This window comes from Poecilia formosa, unplaced genomic scaffold (assembly GCF_000485575.1).
Source record: "Poecilia formosa unplaced genomic scaffold, Poecilia_formosa-5.1.2 Scaffold94, whole genome shotgun sequence".
Lineage (NCBI taxonomy): Eukaryota > Metazoa > Chordata > Actinopteri > Cyprinodontiformes > Poeciliidae > Poecilia > Poecilia formosa.
The window spans coordinates 1,817,781-1,833,489 of NW_006800033.1; the positions used below are offsets into that span (position 1 = coordinate 1,817,781).

A 15,709-nucleotide genomic window follows, 5' to 3' on the forward strand; every position below is an offset into this window, starting at 1 on the left:
GTCTGGTGGGTTTGACAACGCCAGAAGAGAAGGTAAAGGAACCAAGAGGTGTGGGAGAGGAAGGGGACAGGGATGGAGTAGGGGTTGTGGGAGAAGAGGAGGATGTAGGGGTGGAGGACAGGCTGCTGGGAAGAGAAGACGATGCTCTCTGCTCCCGGAGAAGGCGGCGTTGACGTAGAGCGGAGGACAGGAGCAGGGCCTCGGTGCAGAGGCCGGAGGCTGACAGGCTCGCCAGGAGGGCCTTTGCTTGGCTGGAGGAGACTGTCAGGGAGGGCAAAGTCCCCTCATGGGGGGGCATTCTCAAACCAGGTGCAAAAGCTGCTGCAGGAGTAGGCATTCGGGCTAAAAAAATGCTCGCTTTCAGTCCAGACAGGTACGGTTCAGTGGTTCCGGCGCGGTTGATCCCCAAGGCCTTGGAGTAGAGCGGGGACACAGAAGACAGGAGGGGGCGGAGGAGGAGCGCAGAGAGATGAGGTTTTCAGGGGGTTGAAGTGGGAAATTATGAAAAATTTAAAAAGTCCTAAAATTGGTCGTGGCTGGGCAGTGTTCCCTGCAGCACCTTCCGTCACCAGGGCATTCAAACACACCTGTGCAAGCAAGCGTGCTTGCACAAACAAACACACACTCACACCCGTCTAGAAGCACAACTTTGGACTGAATGCTAGAGATGTAAAAGGAGCTGGTTAAGTAATGTGGGCAGATAAGTGTGCATCTCTGTAGTCACGTGAAAAGGAGGAGGAGACTGAAGAGGCTGGACGAGGGGACAGGTCGCTCACTGCTGCAGGGTAATGGTTGCAGCAGACGGGCAGGCCGGGAGGTGAAGGGCAGCACGGGGTCACACAAGGGGGCGGGATTGATGAAGTATCAGAAGAAAACATGTAGTGGGCGGGAGAGGAGGGGGAGTGAGAACAGGAGACAAACACAGGAGATTGTTATTCAGGTTGATATCAGCATGTGTGATGAAAGCCAAGACACAGGCTACCATCTATACATGATGACAGAACCACTGATCCCACTAATAAGGCGCAACAGTGAAAAAAGCACGTATTACACTGTTGACTACCTTTACTTCACATATTTCTATGATGTTCATTCTTTGAAAACGCAACACACTCGGATGAACATGCAGAGCCACACCTTTATTTTATTTCAAATAAGGAACGATTCGGCCAGTAGATGGCACTGTTTCAACAGAATGAAACTTGTGGGAAATACATTTTTGAAGATGATTTTGTTTCACTGATGTGAATGCATGTGACAGAAACCTTTTACATGCTGTAAGTGCAAGGCACAGACTGTACAAAATACACCGAATGGATGGAGCACAAAAAAAAAGTTTAGTCAGGAAAGTTTTGTCACTTTTTCAAAAGAGTAAGCAGGAGGGAAAAACATATCAAAGACTTTTGTTGTGGGAAATATAGCCAGCTGAGAGATTTGCATTTGCTCTGCTTGAGATATTCTTCTCACACCTGACTCAAACTGCTATTCTGGTCTGTGAAGGAGACTTGCCTCCTTGTTTTGCACTCTCACAGCTTCCTGCCAAACGGGACGGTATGTCGCCACTACCCCCGCTTCGTGCTCGTCACCTACAGCTAGCCTGTTTTACTGTCGGGAGTCAGGTAAGGCCAAACGGAGAATTGGATGGTTTGAGGCGTGAAAGTTATGCCATTGTCATGCCCTCCTTGATCTGTGGCAAAGCAAACGAGGAGAAACAGGAGCTTTGAACTCTAGCAGCTGGGCATATTGATTTGATTGGTCCTCGTGCTTGAAATGTGTTAGTCCCACGGACAGGGGGTTTCAAGGAGAAGAGAGACTCGGTGCCTCCAAATGTCTCAACACCCCTGGAAAAGATGTTTACTTTTTTTTTTTAAATTTCAGTGGAATAATCTCACGCTGAAATTTTTTAGAAAATCCATCGTGTTAATTTGATCATGTTTATTTAGTTGGGGGAAAGAAATGAAGAGAAATTAGTTTTTAACAAAATCAGTGGTGCCGCAACTGCTGGCACTCTAATAAAACTCCTGAAAGCATAAAGGGAGACTATTCCTCTATAAAGATCTTCCTAGATCAGCCAGAGTCCCGACTGGACACCGGCTGATCTAATTTCCTCTCCAGCTTACCCTACAAGCTTTCAAAAAGATTTAGGTCATGAGAATGAGTTGACCCTTCCAGAAGGTTGATTTTGGGTCTATGTTGAATCAGCTACATGTTTTGGATCATCACCAAATGATCTACTGACCACCCATTTTCAAATTTCTGAGAGAGACCTCCAGGTTTTTATTTAAAATGTTCTGTTTTTGCAAATAGCTATGCTGCCTTGTACTTTAATAGAGTTTAGAGTTTTTAAATGAGAAAAAGGCCAACACCATCCCAGATCCTCCAAGCTGCTTAATACAGGGCAAAAGGGGGTTTTAATAAATATTCATCCTGCGTTTTATGCCAAACACGTATGGGGTGTTTGTAACAAAACATTACAGCTCAATCTGATCGGCCAAAAGCACATGGTTCATTTTAAAGTTCCAGTAACGTTTAGCAAACTTCAAACATTTGTGATGATGGGAGAGAAAGCCTTTGTGATGGCTCGCTTCCCCAAACAACAGACCTACTGTTCACTAACAAGAAGCCCTGGAGATGTTTTCACTCCTCTCACCGTCCTCCTCATCGGGCTTGAAGGCAGAAAAACAAACTTGCATCCAATTTTAGAGGAATTCGTCTTTGTGTCTTGTCATAAATATATCCAAGGCACACAGCAAGGTATACAAGGTACAATGTGAAACAAAAAAAATCCAATAAGTGTGACAGATTTTTTAACGTATTTTGGTTTTTAGTTGGATTAATAAGAAGTGGAAAGAGCATGTTGCTCTTGTCAATTTGGAAAAAAGAAAAGTTCAATAAAAAATGTTACTGTAGAAAGCTGGTTGGAAATTTGCAAGCTAGTGTATTATTTTATGAATTGCTGACAATCAGCTTGTCCATGCTCCAAAATACATTTGACTGACAGATTTATCTTTGAGATTGGGTTGACAGATCAGAAAAATGTGGAGAATAAAAATCATTCAGGTTTTAATAAGGATAAGGGAGTTCCTATCTAGATCTCTAAAACTCTGCCAGTTTACTGGATACAGTGTTTTATTTTCCAAAAGAAAGATTTCTGATACCTTTTGCTCAACAAACCTTACTTTACCTTCACAATGCCCACTGTTCTCCACCTATAAAATAAAAATCTACAAATTCATTTTGCCATAGTTGCCTCTTTTTTTTTTACCTTCTCTTAGTTAAATCAATTGTCTCATTTTTCTTATTAACCATAAAATTGTATTAAACCAGTATGTAAACTGCTTTGGCACCGGTTTTTGTCCTCTGACAATTAGCTTTGAGGGTCCGAAGCCCCTCTAAGGACATTGCTTTCACACATCCAGAGTCTTTCACAATAGCTGTTTTGAACAGTTTATGCACAAAAGAGACTGTGCAGTGTCAGTGTCATTCTGAAATAATAGGATTAATTTCCCTTTCAGTTGACAAGAGTAGGCATCTACTCAACCTTCAAATCTCAGGGAATGAACAAAACCGACAGAGGGTGATGGAAAAGGAAAAAAGGGAAAGCTTGTATAAATTGCAGAGTTCAGGAAGCCAAAAAAGGGGGAGAAGAGACATAAAGGGGGAGAAATGTAAAAGATTTAATGACGGAAAGAGAGATGCCCTCTTCATATTAAATCATCTGTGATTGCCAGTGACTCGAGTGGCGGTTATTACTCAGCACTGCAAAGGTTCTTCCCAATCTTCTCAGTCTGAGGAGACCAAAGCCTCATTACTTCTCCATCTCCCAAATCTCTCTCTCTGCCAAACACATTCATTTCTCTGCAATCTACAAAACTTACTTTTGAGTCTGAAAGCGCTCTGGGTTATGAAGGTTTAGGTGCACTTCACTGCTTCTGTTATTTTTCAAATTACATCGACATTAAGCTTTCCTTGCCCCCATGCACTGGCAAGAATCTTCTCCCAGCTTTGCTCGACCGACATGCTTCAACGGTTTAATTTCCTAGCCTCTGGAGACCATCTAGCATCCTTATGTCCAAGTCTTTACTTTACATCACCTCTTTAAATGCTAACAAGTTGAAATATAAAAAAGAAAAAAACCCTGTAGAGTCAACTATTGAGCAAAAGTACAAGAACATTAATCTAAAATAGCTTTAAAAGGGTATAAAGAAAATAAAGGTGCACTCATGTTTTTTCACCTCATAAAAGTAGTCCATTAATAGTGCTTTGGGAAAATAATAATTTGAACCAACTAATATCTTTTGTAAATTTGTTCATGCTCCAAAAAATATTAAGTCTGGGTTTTGGAAGGGCCTTTTAGCATTACAATTACAAAAACAACCAAAGCATCAAATGAGCAGCTACAGGCAGTCTAACAAAGAAGCAGAACTGTCAACAAACCTGGTGTCAAACTACAGGCTTCTCCACTAAGTGCTAAGTCATGTTTTACTAGAAGATTTAATACAGAACAATGGAAAGGTCTTTTTTGGTCACAAATATTTTAGATCAAACGCTATTTTAAAATCAAACCAAAAAGTGCAAAATGCAGAATTCAAAGAGCTTCTATTAGGAGAAAAACACTTTCCAAACCAAATTGGCCTTATGTGAAAATATAATTGCTTCTCTTATTAAATCAAGAAATTATCTGTTGTTAATCACAATTCATTTATTTGATTTCACCAGCCACATTCAGGCTTAATTATTGACTGGACAACACAGAGTTGTCAGATTGAATTGTTCATTCCCTACAGAATATCAAAAAAGAACACAAACTGATTGAAAAAAAAAATTAAGAGCAGATGGAAGACAAAGTCTGTGACATCTATCAGTCTGCGAAGAGTTCCAAGGACATTTCTAAGGCTTTAAAACTCCAGTAATCCAAGAAAAAAAAACACTGAGTGATGAACCTTCGCAGGAGAACTTGGCTTACCAAAATGACTCTCAGGGTGCATGATGTGGCAGCTGCATCTAGTGTAACAGGATTTCATGAAAAGAACATCATAACTACAGTGAAATAGGCTGGTGGTGATCTGGGGTCCTTTGTCGCTTCAGTACCTGGATGACTTGACATAATAGATAAAGCCATGAATTCACCTCTCTTATGGAAAATCCTACAGTTAAAATAATTCTAGCTGTTAAACTCAGAGATAAGCTAAGAAATCGAGTCCTCAAAATATAAAATAAAGGAGTTCTATGACTTAGACCTAGGTGACATGCATTGAACTGAATATCTTTGGTTGAAAAACTGCTAATGAGAAGAAATTAAAGTTGCAAGTCCTTGTAACTTTAATTCATCACAATAGTGACATAATCAGTGATAGGGTTTAGGGAGTCATTACTTTTCACCCAATGCTGAGCTGGTTTTGATGCCTTTTTCCATTATCATCATTTCAAAATAAAATAAATCCATCAGGGGGCAAATACTTTTTTGTGGCACTGGACCATATAGAACTTTCATAGCATGTGCTTTTTCTAGAGTTTTGGTTAATAGTCTGTTTCCACTAATTAAAATATAAATCCCTACAAAAAGAGACTTCATAACCCCAATTATTCGATGGTCTTGGATCTAAAAGACAACGAGCTAAAAGTTGAATCATTTTGTTCCCAATTCTGTGTCCAGCGTCCTGTCTCATGCATCAGTCTATGGTATCAAACAACTTATGTGTATTCTTCAAAAATGGTTTTAACTTCATGCAGTCCCTGCTGAAACCTGTCATATGAAGTCATATTCTTTTGCTGAGGGGTGAAGCATGCCGAGGACGTGCAACACTTGCGTGGAGATGATGTAATGGTCATGGAAACGATTTATTCTTGAGTGGTGAATGAAAATAAAGAAAACAATGGGTTCCAGAAATAGATGCCCACAATCTTAGTTCTTAAACAACTTTGAAGGCTTACTTAAGAAGTATAGAAGTCACATAGGAAAGACCAATGTCATTAAATTTGCCTTTAAGAAGGGTTTATTATACTAATCTTCTGTAAAAAGAAATGAATAAAATGTCTGTGGGCAGTTATGACAATACTAAGATGATGAATCCATTAGATCGTGGATTCAACGCGATTGATCAAAATCAGAGCTAATAGTCAGATAATACCTGTTGCAGGCTCTGCATCTTCTGTAAGTCCTCTTTCTTGCCACTTTTAGTCTTCTCTGTGCTATTTTGCTGAAGGTGCTTCAGCTTTGAGGCAGCTGAGGAATGAATTTTACCAATGCTGGGATTATTCCCACCCTGAGAGAAAAGCAGGAGAGAGAAAAGCAGAACAGAAAGTCGATTAAATATGGAGCACCTGGTTATACATTTCACTTCCTCTCTACAATACCTTCTGTTTCTACCATTGACATGAATTTACTTGAAAAGAGTTTGACTACATCAAGCAAACCAGTCTCCTGAGACAAGTAGGATTTTTTTCTCTTTAAAGATTTGAGAAGATAGTTGGTATAAAGTTGAGAAAATGCACTTCACTGAAAAATATCCTCTATCAAGAGAGAATGGGACAGAACAGAACATAGAAAAGCAGCACTGAAAGTGACACTACGTGATCTAGCTTCACAGCAAGATCCGCAAAGCTCTGTGCTTAATGATCTTCCCCACTGAGCTACTCAATTCACTGCCTCTAACAAACACAAAAACAAATACACATTTTCATCCAGCTGTGCCTCTTCTGCACACAAAGACACAAGATAAAAGATTATAGTGCCTTGCAAATACCTTGAACTTTCTCATTGTCAGTTCACAACTACAAACTTGTACACCGCGGACGTCCAAAGTACAGCTCAATCTATGCTCCCATCAACTCTGACCACCATGACTTTTGTAGTTGAAGCAGCTCCACATTATGTTGCTGCCCATCAATGTGTTATCAATGTGTTTTACTCCAGTATGTCCAAAGTGATGTACAGTGTTTGTTTTCCTTCACACTATTTTGCATTTAGGCGACAATGTTTAGTTTAGTCACTTCTGACAGGAGAAGCTTCTTCCACATATTTGATGTGTTCCTTAAGAAGCATGGGAAACTTTGATCTGTCTATATGGCTTTCGTTACATAGCGGCATTGTCACTCTTCCGCTGACCTCATATTTCTGAAGTGCACAACCAATAGATTTACTGTCTACACGCTCTCCCACTTTAATTTTAGTCAGTAAACCTCCTCCTCTGCTATAGTCCAAATTTCTCCACAATTTTATCGCTGACCAGTTTGCTGACTTCTTTGGCATTCATGACAGTGTCTTTTCACTAATGTTTCCTAAAAGACCTGTGTGTCCTTCACAACTCTAATCGTAATTGATTAGTGGATTTTACTGAAGATCATCAGCTTTAACGGTGAGCTGAATACAAATGCATGATAAACCTTTCAGATAATTATTTGTAAAAATGTTGACAATCATGTATAATTTTCCTTCCACTTTACTTTGTCAATTCTCTGTTTTCTTACCTTACAAATCTTAGGCCTTATCCGCACACAGCAAGGTACTTATAAAAACTAGTATGATCATTTAAAAAAATAAAAGTAAAAATACGCACTCAATCATTTATGCCAAATGCAACAAGGGCATTGTAGCACAAAGTTAAAACCTGTGTCAACCAATCAGAATCCTTCAACGTTACGAATTCAACATGGCGCCAGGAGGTCCATTTATGTGGACAGATATTAAGGTTACACCTCTTGTAAATAACATATTAGAATATAAAATTAATAAAATATGAGATAATGTCAATTGGGAATCATGTCAAAGACAGTGTTTGGATATATTGGTTCATTATTGGTTGCTGACTGATGCACGGGACTCTAAAACTCCATTTCTCAACACATGCAAATACAGAATTTTCTCAGATCTCCACTTTGGTCAGAGTTTTTATAAATAATCGTTCTCAGTGATATAAAATTGAATTTTCGTGTGGATGAAAGGCAAAGCAAATAAAGATGTATTCATTTTCCCAGATATCCAGCCACGTATTGGCTGTCCATTGGGTTAAGTTCAACTTCTATTTCTTTTCGGAAATGTGAACCACAATTGAGTAAGAAGGGAGCCTTCTTGTCTGAATTTAGTTTGCAGTACATGTTGGACCAGAACAGGGTGAAGGGTTCTGTTGGAATGATCAACGTGATTGAAGCTGGAGTGATGAAATAATGTGTGAAGACTCTGTAATCCTCAGCCATTCCCGTAGGAACGCTCCATGGCTCCACATCAGAGGGCTGAAACTCGCTATGACAGCGACTGTCAAGTATTTCAGTGGGAGGATGCTTTCCAGGCAAGAGTCAATACTACGCAAACTGTCAAGTCATCTCGGCACGAAGACAGCTGTGCTTTAAGCCTTTTGCTAATTGCTAAGCTTTTGTCGCTTTGCGGTCAGCTGGAGGTGAGATGAAAAGAGGCGGCTCATTATAGCCGAGGACAAGAAGTTCATTACATGGTCATAAGCAATATTAGGCTCTTGAATAGGAAACAGACTTTGGTTTGTCTGCATAATAACCCCGCAAAACAATTTTATCTTCAATAATCTTATGTAATAGAGGCAACCCAAATGTATTTCATTGCCTTGTGAAAACAGTACAAAAAAATCTCATTGCACATGCAGTGGCAATACCCCTTAATGCACGATTTAGGAAAATGTAAAATATGCCCTGAAGGTTGGTTAAAAATTCAAATGATGGTATTGTTAACTGCTTTGCAGGAGGGAAAGGAAGCTGATTTCAAGGCAAGGCTCATAAGCAAAAAAATAGAAATAATAAAGTTCAGGCATTTCCTATGCATATATTTAACAGGAAAAGAGAAACGAGCAAGTGTCAGAGTAGATTGGAAGGGAAATAATTACTGTTGCACGGCTCAGCAGGAGAGCAGCTCCAGTTTGAAGAACAGAACAGAGAAGAAGACAGGGAGTCTGTTGTCTGTCCTCTGTACATATTTTTGATCTTAAATAAAATTACATGCTGAATGAGTCAGGGAGCAGACATCAGAGGCTTGAAAGAGAAATTCCAGTAGTCATCTGCTGAGAAGAAGGAAAACAGAGCATGCTGCTTCAGAGCGACAGATGTACACAGCAGCAGCAGCAGCAACAAACAATGGACCTGAATTGATGCTGGTTTGGGTGGAACTGGTGGCCTCCTGGTCTCTGGCATCAGACTCCCAGTGTGCTGTGCTGGAATACTTCTGGTGGTTGACTCAGTGTAGAGCGTCTCTCTCGTAGGATGGCTACTGATCTCTATTAAGGTGTTCTCCAGCTCTCGAATCGTCTCCTCCAAACTGTCCAGCCTCTGGTAGGTGCTGAATCGGACCTCCTGTGTCATCCTCCTATGACTTGGTGAGCCTCCTTTAGAATCACAATTACTCTGCTGTATTCTGACATCATCAGCATGCTGAAACTTTAGCACGTCATCCCCTGTTTCAATCCCTCTTCTTAGAGCCTCCATTAGGGATTGTTGCTGGGTGATTTGGTGGGAGGATCTTAATCTCGGTTTAGGAACTGGATTGGATGACTCTAGAAGGGAATACAGCAGTCTGTATGTATCTCTCAGTGTATTTCCCTCCCTGAAAACTATAAGAACAGGCCGTTCATTCAGCTGTGCTTCAGAAATGTCCTTATTCTGCGCTGAAACAGTTAGAGTTTTAAGGTCTATACTCTTCAGTTCCTGAACTTCGTGAGGAGACACCCATTTCATCTCCATGTCTGTCAGAAGCAGCGAGATTTCTTGGTCTTGTTTGAGAACATGTTTGCTTCCCTCTGAAGATATTCCCCTTGAAAGCACATTCTTGTGGACCATAAGTTGATTGCACAAATTGGGTGCTGGATTATTTTGTACAGGGTAATTTGCTAAATCTCTGACAGGATTTTCTGCAGCAGTGAGTGAGTCTGGCAAACATTCTGTCAACACGATGTGGGGGACTGGAGATAAGTTCCTTCCCTATAAATAAAGAAAGCACTTAATATATAAATAGAAACACATGAACTAGTTAAACCTCTACAAAAAAATGTAAGAAAAACTTTACAAACTTGACAGATATGACAAAAACTATGCATATGTATGCATTTATAGATAATTAGCATACATGCACAAGTAGGTTTGGGACCTAATTACAAAAATCGCATGCAAGGGAAAAAGGTGGGAAACAGGATAGGTTCATTTGCTCTAAATCCAATAATACTAAATGTAGCAGGTTGATGCTCCCATAAGGAAAATTATTTTTGTTCCCTACTTCCTCAACTGGGTGTCTAAATGTCATGGATTTTCTGCACATCCAGCTGCACACAATTCTTTCCACACTTATCAGCACCCATAGTAGAAATGTCTGAAACAGTTATAAAAATAATTGTGTATTTTATTGTATTTGGTATGCTGTCAAACTGAAATATTTAGAAAATTTCAACATTTAATTGGATTTTTTCTATAAGAAGTGACTGTTTTCAATAAGGTTGCTGGTGCCAATCTTATTGAAAACCACTTTTGTCAATACATGGTACGACCCACTTTATTGGTATAAAATTTCACAACCTGAACACACAAAGAGCTAAATAGAGCCAACTATGATGAGTCATAAATCTCAAAACAGAATTAATCATAATATTAATTCTTTATTTGTCCTTCAATCAGGAAATTCTGTTTTAGAGAACACAGTGGATCTGGAAAACACTGAATTTAAAAATTTACCAAAATTTGGATTGTTGCTTAAAAGTTTTCCAGGTATTTAATCGGATCTGAACAAAAGCTTTTGAAAGTTTAAGGTAGCAATTATCCTCTTGTTTTCATCACAATTCATCCACTTTAGGCTTGAGTTTGGAATAATAATGTTTTGACACACATTTATTCGTGATATCTTGCGATAAATTATGACACAGTCTGGTAGATACAATTAGTGCACAGTCACACATAATAATTATCAGTTAAACCCTCTAATGAGTGTAAAGCTTGTGCAAAATGTTTTCAGGTTTTCTTGTTTGCACATGAATGTCGAAAGTAAATCAGCAGCAGTTGTGTGGCCATGAGGCTTAAGCCAAGAAGGTTAAAAGAGCATGCGGTCAAAAATTGAGCAGTAGCTTCAGTGAAGGTAGTTAAGAAGTAAAAGAGACATAGGGGAACAATCCAGACTGTTCATGGCCAGCCAGCGTGTTACCTCAGAGGCCTCAAGAGGGGACACGTCTAGCCTGGAGGGGGAAGTGTTTTTCCTGATGTGTGGACTAATGGGGAGGAAAAGTGAAGTGGGGCGAGAGAGCCTGACTGGGGCTCTCTCAAACAGCTGGGGAGGCAAAACGGAGGTTAAAAGAGCATCACGGTAACAAGACAACACCCACTGAAAAATCCAAATCAAGTGTTATTAAGTCTTTGTTGCATCAAGTTTCCAGGCAGCCCATCTTAAACACAGAACACACAGCTCTCGGGGTCCATCTGTCTATCTGTGAGTCCTGGGTGATGATGTGTGCGACTGAGCATTATGCGATCTTTGGGCTTTCTCGGTGCCAGGGGCAGGAGGGACATATGGCACCTGCTGCTTGAACATGTGGTAATGATGATGAGCGTATCTGCAAATGCCCTTAGAGTGTGTATGTACTCTTGCAACCCCTTGGCACTTTGTGGATGTCAGGTTCATAGCTATAAAGTGCAGTTTGGCCATTGATTGAGCAACATTATTGCGATTAAAGTATAATCAAATTGATGTACAATCCATATTTCATTTACCTCAAGCTCGGCAGCGATCTTTTCCTCCTCTCCTTGTTCCTTCTCTCCAGAGGCGAGCGTTGGGGGTGTCGATGCAGGGCGAGGGTTTTCGGACATGGTCCTCCTCAGTTTTATGTGAGGCTTTTGAGTGTCATTCTCTTCAGATTCTGATTTCTAATAAAACAAAAATGATTAAAACATTATGTAAAAGAGCAAAGTGCAAAGTCCTAATGAACAAAAAATATTCAGCAAATCAACAAATTAGTTTTCATAAGACTGTATTGATTTGATGGTTTCTTTCTCTTGTACCTTTATGCTTTTTCCAGGAATTAATGGCTCTCCACTGCGAGATGTCACTCCTGGAGATGAGGGAAAACTACGTCTAGGCGGAGGAGGAGGAGGAGACTTAGACGGTTTTTCTGTGCGGTATCGTGGTACTGTCAGCTCATCTGGAAAAGTGAAAAAACAAAAACAAAAAAAAAACATGACAGTGAAGCTTATAAATTAACAAAACTGGTTGCAGTAAATATTGTGATTCAGACTTTTGAAAGTCACAGCCTTACCAGAGCCACGCCTGGAACCCCCCTCTTTTGCTGAAAGCTTGTTTTGTGGCTTGCTACTGCGGTGCTCTGTTGTTGACGCCGCACTCTGAGGGTTCTGAGCTGATGGTGTGTTGGAAGAGGGCTTGATCTGCTTGGCAGCAAAGTCCAGGTCTGGAATAGCCTTCATCAGCTCGGCCTGGGTCTCCTCCAGCAGGCGGTTGATGTCCTGAGCACTGTACTGTGTAAGACTGGCCCGCTTCTCCTCCCAGTCCCGCTCTGCCGCCTGCAAAGTGAATGATGGTAACCAGAATAGTGTTGTCTGAGGCCTGTTTCACATCAGATTAGGACTGCCAGATGGCTATCGAAATCTCCAAGACCAATCAAATGTTACTGGATTCCAGCAAATTGGGAAAATTGAATTTCAGCGTGAAAGCAAATCTATAGATACTGAAATTTCAGTACTGGCCAAATAGGTTTTTAGCTGGAGCTTCCTTGGCTGTCCTGTCACAATGGACATGGGTGTCACATCTGCACACTGCATGTAGCAACTTTTAATAATTTGACGCTTTTTGTTGCTCAGCCAAAAAGTATATTTTCATAGGAAATGAGAAAAGCCTCTCTCAAAAGAGAGAAGATAAGTAATGTTCTTTTTTAAATCATTTGATAAAAAAAATATCATGTAGAGAATTATTTATAACATTCAAATTAATCAGTGGAGAAATATTTATTCGCATTACAGCGAATAAAGTAGTCTTATAATTGATGACTGGATTTTTGCACACATACACAACTATCAGTATTTTTATTAACCCACCAGCAGCATAAGAGGATGTTTTCTGTGCAGCATTCAGTGTGCCATGTTGTGCAATAATTTTAAATTGGCACAGTGCATATCTTGACAGGGGCAGTCAGAAGGAATCAAATTCCAAAAGGTTTATGTTTTTCCACTGATCACCATGAGATGATACCCCCCAAGTCACACTAAGCTGAGTTGCACTTAACACAACAAAAATAACATACTAAGGCCTATGGGCCACGGCTTGTGCTTTTCCTCCTTATCCTCCCTGACACCAGTGCTTCTCTTTAACAGCATGACAAATACATTTTGCATTAGCACTGAAGCCTTAAGCTTTTCCTCTTTCTCTTGTCAACCTGATATATGTGCAATTTTGAGGTGTGTGTGAGTTTTATCCTTCTGGGAGCCTTGATTTGTGCAGGTATTTGGTGTAGGTATTCATTTATTCATTGGAGAGTGTGGATTATTTGTTTCAGCTATTTGGTAAAAACTTTTTTTACTGCCAGAGTACTGACAAGATCCCATGTGGATAGCAGTGTCAGCGCACATATTTTTAAGCCGTAAACAAACTCTCCATGGCCGCTCATTTTTTAAATTCTCTAAAGACCAAATAACACAGGTATATGAAGGACACACAGATAAGCAGACACCACTGGAATAACTTCCACCAACTGTTTTGGGGTGAAATGCATTTTAGAGAAATAAAGAAAAATGTAACTAAAGAAATTGCCCTACCAGTCGGACTTCCATTGACAAAGCTTTGTCAGCGGCAGCCCGCCGCTCCAGCTCCTCCAGGGCTTTGCCTTTGTGAGGAATAGGAGGATGATTGTCCTTATGAGGACCGGACGGGTTTCCGAGACCACGGCTGAGGCTCGAGTGAGGGCTCCAGTTAGACAGGCTGTTACCTCCTCCAATGTCATTGATAGTTAGCGGTGGACTGGTAGGAATGTCAAAACTCGAAAATTTTTGCAAGTCGTCATTATGCTTTGATGAGGGGCTAGAAAAGTTGTCCTGCTTTTTCCAAACCCCTTCATTTGCTTGCCTGGCAAGACAAGGAAGAAGAAAAAAAATCCTTAATCAAGCCTGTGAAATGTTCCCTTTAAACTTGAGTGTGACAAGATTAATACTGAGAATAATTAAGATTATTAAGAAGCTTTTCAGGACTAAACCTGATAAGGAAATCTCCTTCACTCTTCATAAAAATCACAACGCATATTTATGAGAATAAAAATAGCTTTGAAAGTACTTTCAGCTGGAATTTATGATTACTGGATGCTTCTTTCCCTTCAAAGTTTGGAGTGTTATTTCTTCAAAACAAATTATTATCAATGAAACCTAATAAAATGCATTCAAATCTGCATTTAGTGGCATGAAAAAAAGCATTACTGGATGCTTCTTTCCCTTAAAAGTTTGGAGTCTCCTGATTTTGATATTTGACATGCTTAAATATTTCAAATCACAGTGAAGTTTGTTTTTTTTTTCAGAATATATCAAATTTAAGGGAGATATCAAAACTTACTCCAAACTGTTTACTGAGGGAAAAAAAACTGTCCAATCCAATTTTGCGCTATGTGTAAATATAACTGCCCTCTAGTTAACTCATCCTTGTGATTAACCATATTTATTTGGTTTGGTTTCCATAGACAGATCACTTCTAGAAGAAAGCTAAAAGATCTCAAGAAGCAACACATTACGTTCTGATCTAAGGAAATCCAAGAAGAGAAGAGAAACATAGTCATCAACATCTATCAGTCTGAAAAGGGTTACAAACCCATTTCTAAGCCTTTGGGATGCCAACGAACCACAGTGAGAGCTATTATCCACAAATGGAGAAAGAATGAAACAGTGGTGAACCTTTACTAAGCTGGCTTAACCAATCCTACCACAGAAATCTGCAAGAGGGAAACACTTCTTCACATCACTGTATCGGCTTGCTCGACACTTCAGTCTGAACCTAAAGCTGCCAAATGTGCTGTTCTCCACCTTCAGAGCAGTTTCATACTTGCGCATTGTGGCGAGGGTGTCAGTTATAGTCTTGCAGCGTTTTAACAGGGCATCTAGTCTGTGCGGCTCTTCTTTGAGGAATTTCACAGCTTCCACCTCCACCCGCAGCACCACCCGCATCTTGCTCTGCAGGCTCGGGAATTGATCTGTAGAAGAAAAGCAGAGGAGCGACACAAAACAGGCATGCTTTTACAAAACACCTCTCAAGGATACCGAAAGCTTTTCAAGTTAATTAAATGTCCCACGTTTTGAGCTACTGCAAATGGTCAGCAAGTTCATTCATACAATGGGCAACGCGAGAGCGATTAAACGTTGCAGACTGGCTGCGGGTGACTAAAAGATAATCAGCGCCTCAGTGAGTAATTAGTGGAAAATAAACTGACTACTAGACATAATGACTGTTTTCTGTGTTGTGCAGTGCACAGTGTGAGGGATGTGCCAGCATGACTCACTTTTCAACTCTGTGAGTGTTTCTCCCAGCTTTCTCAGAACTGTAGCCTTCTCCTCCAACTCCTGCACTGTCACCAGCTTGTGGTTGACAGACGACTCCTTCTGGATCTCCTCCACTGATTTCTCCAGGTCACTGAGACAGAACAAACAGAAGGTTGAGCATCAGGGATTTTTCTTTTATGATCAAGTTGTATTCAAATTGAAACTTGATCACATCAGAAATGTGTCG

The 15,709-nt window shown here is 40.2% G+C and overlaps 1 protein-coding gene across 23 annotated transcripts in view; it reads right to left on the bottom strand.

Moving 5' to 3' along the window:
• Positions 1-323: 323 nt before the first annotated feature.
• Positions 324-15,709, bottom strand: part of LOC103142235 (SRC kinase signaling inhibitor 1-like) — a 107,622-nt gene continuing 92,236 nt past the window's right edge. For 18 of the 23 annotated variants that reach the window (XM_016674344.1, XM_016674345.1, XM_016674343.1 and 15 more), the window contains 9 exons: positions 15,483-15,613; positions 15,029-15,176; positions 13,762-14,068; positions 12,252-12,513; positions 11,998-12,137; positions 11,710-11,862; positions 9,106-9,939; positions 6,132-6,266; positions 324-778 (listed from right to left, as the gene is read on the bottom strand). In XM_016674344.1, coding sequence (XP_016529830.1) covers positions 773-778; positions 6,132-6,266; positions 9,106-9,939; positions 11,710-11,862; positions 11,998-12,137; positions 12,252-12,513; positions 13,762-14,068; positions 15,029-15,176; positions 15,483-15,613 — 2,116 coding nt within the window. In that variant the 3' untranslated portion in view covers positions 324-772. The remainder of the gene's footprint in view (positions 779-6,131; positions 6,267-9,105; positions 9,940-11,709; positions 11,863-11,997; positions 12,138-12,251; positions 12,514-13,761; positions 14,069-15,028; positions 15,177-15,482; positions 15,614-15,709) is intronic. The other 5 variants (XM_016674353.1, XM_007558178.2, XM_016674352.1 and 2 more) reach the window with 3 other exon arrangements.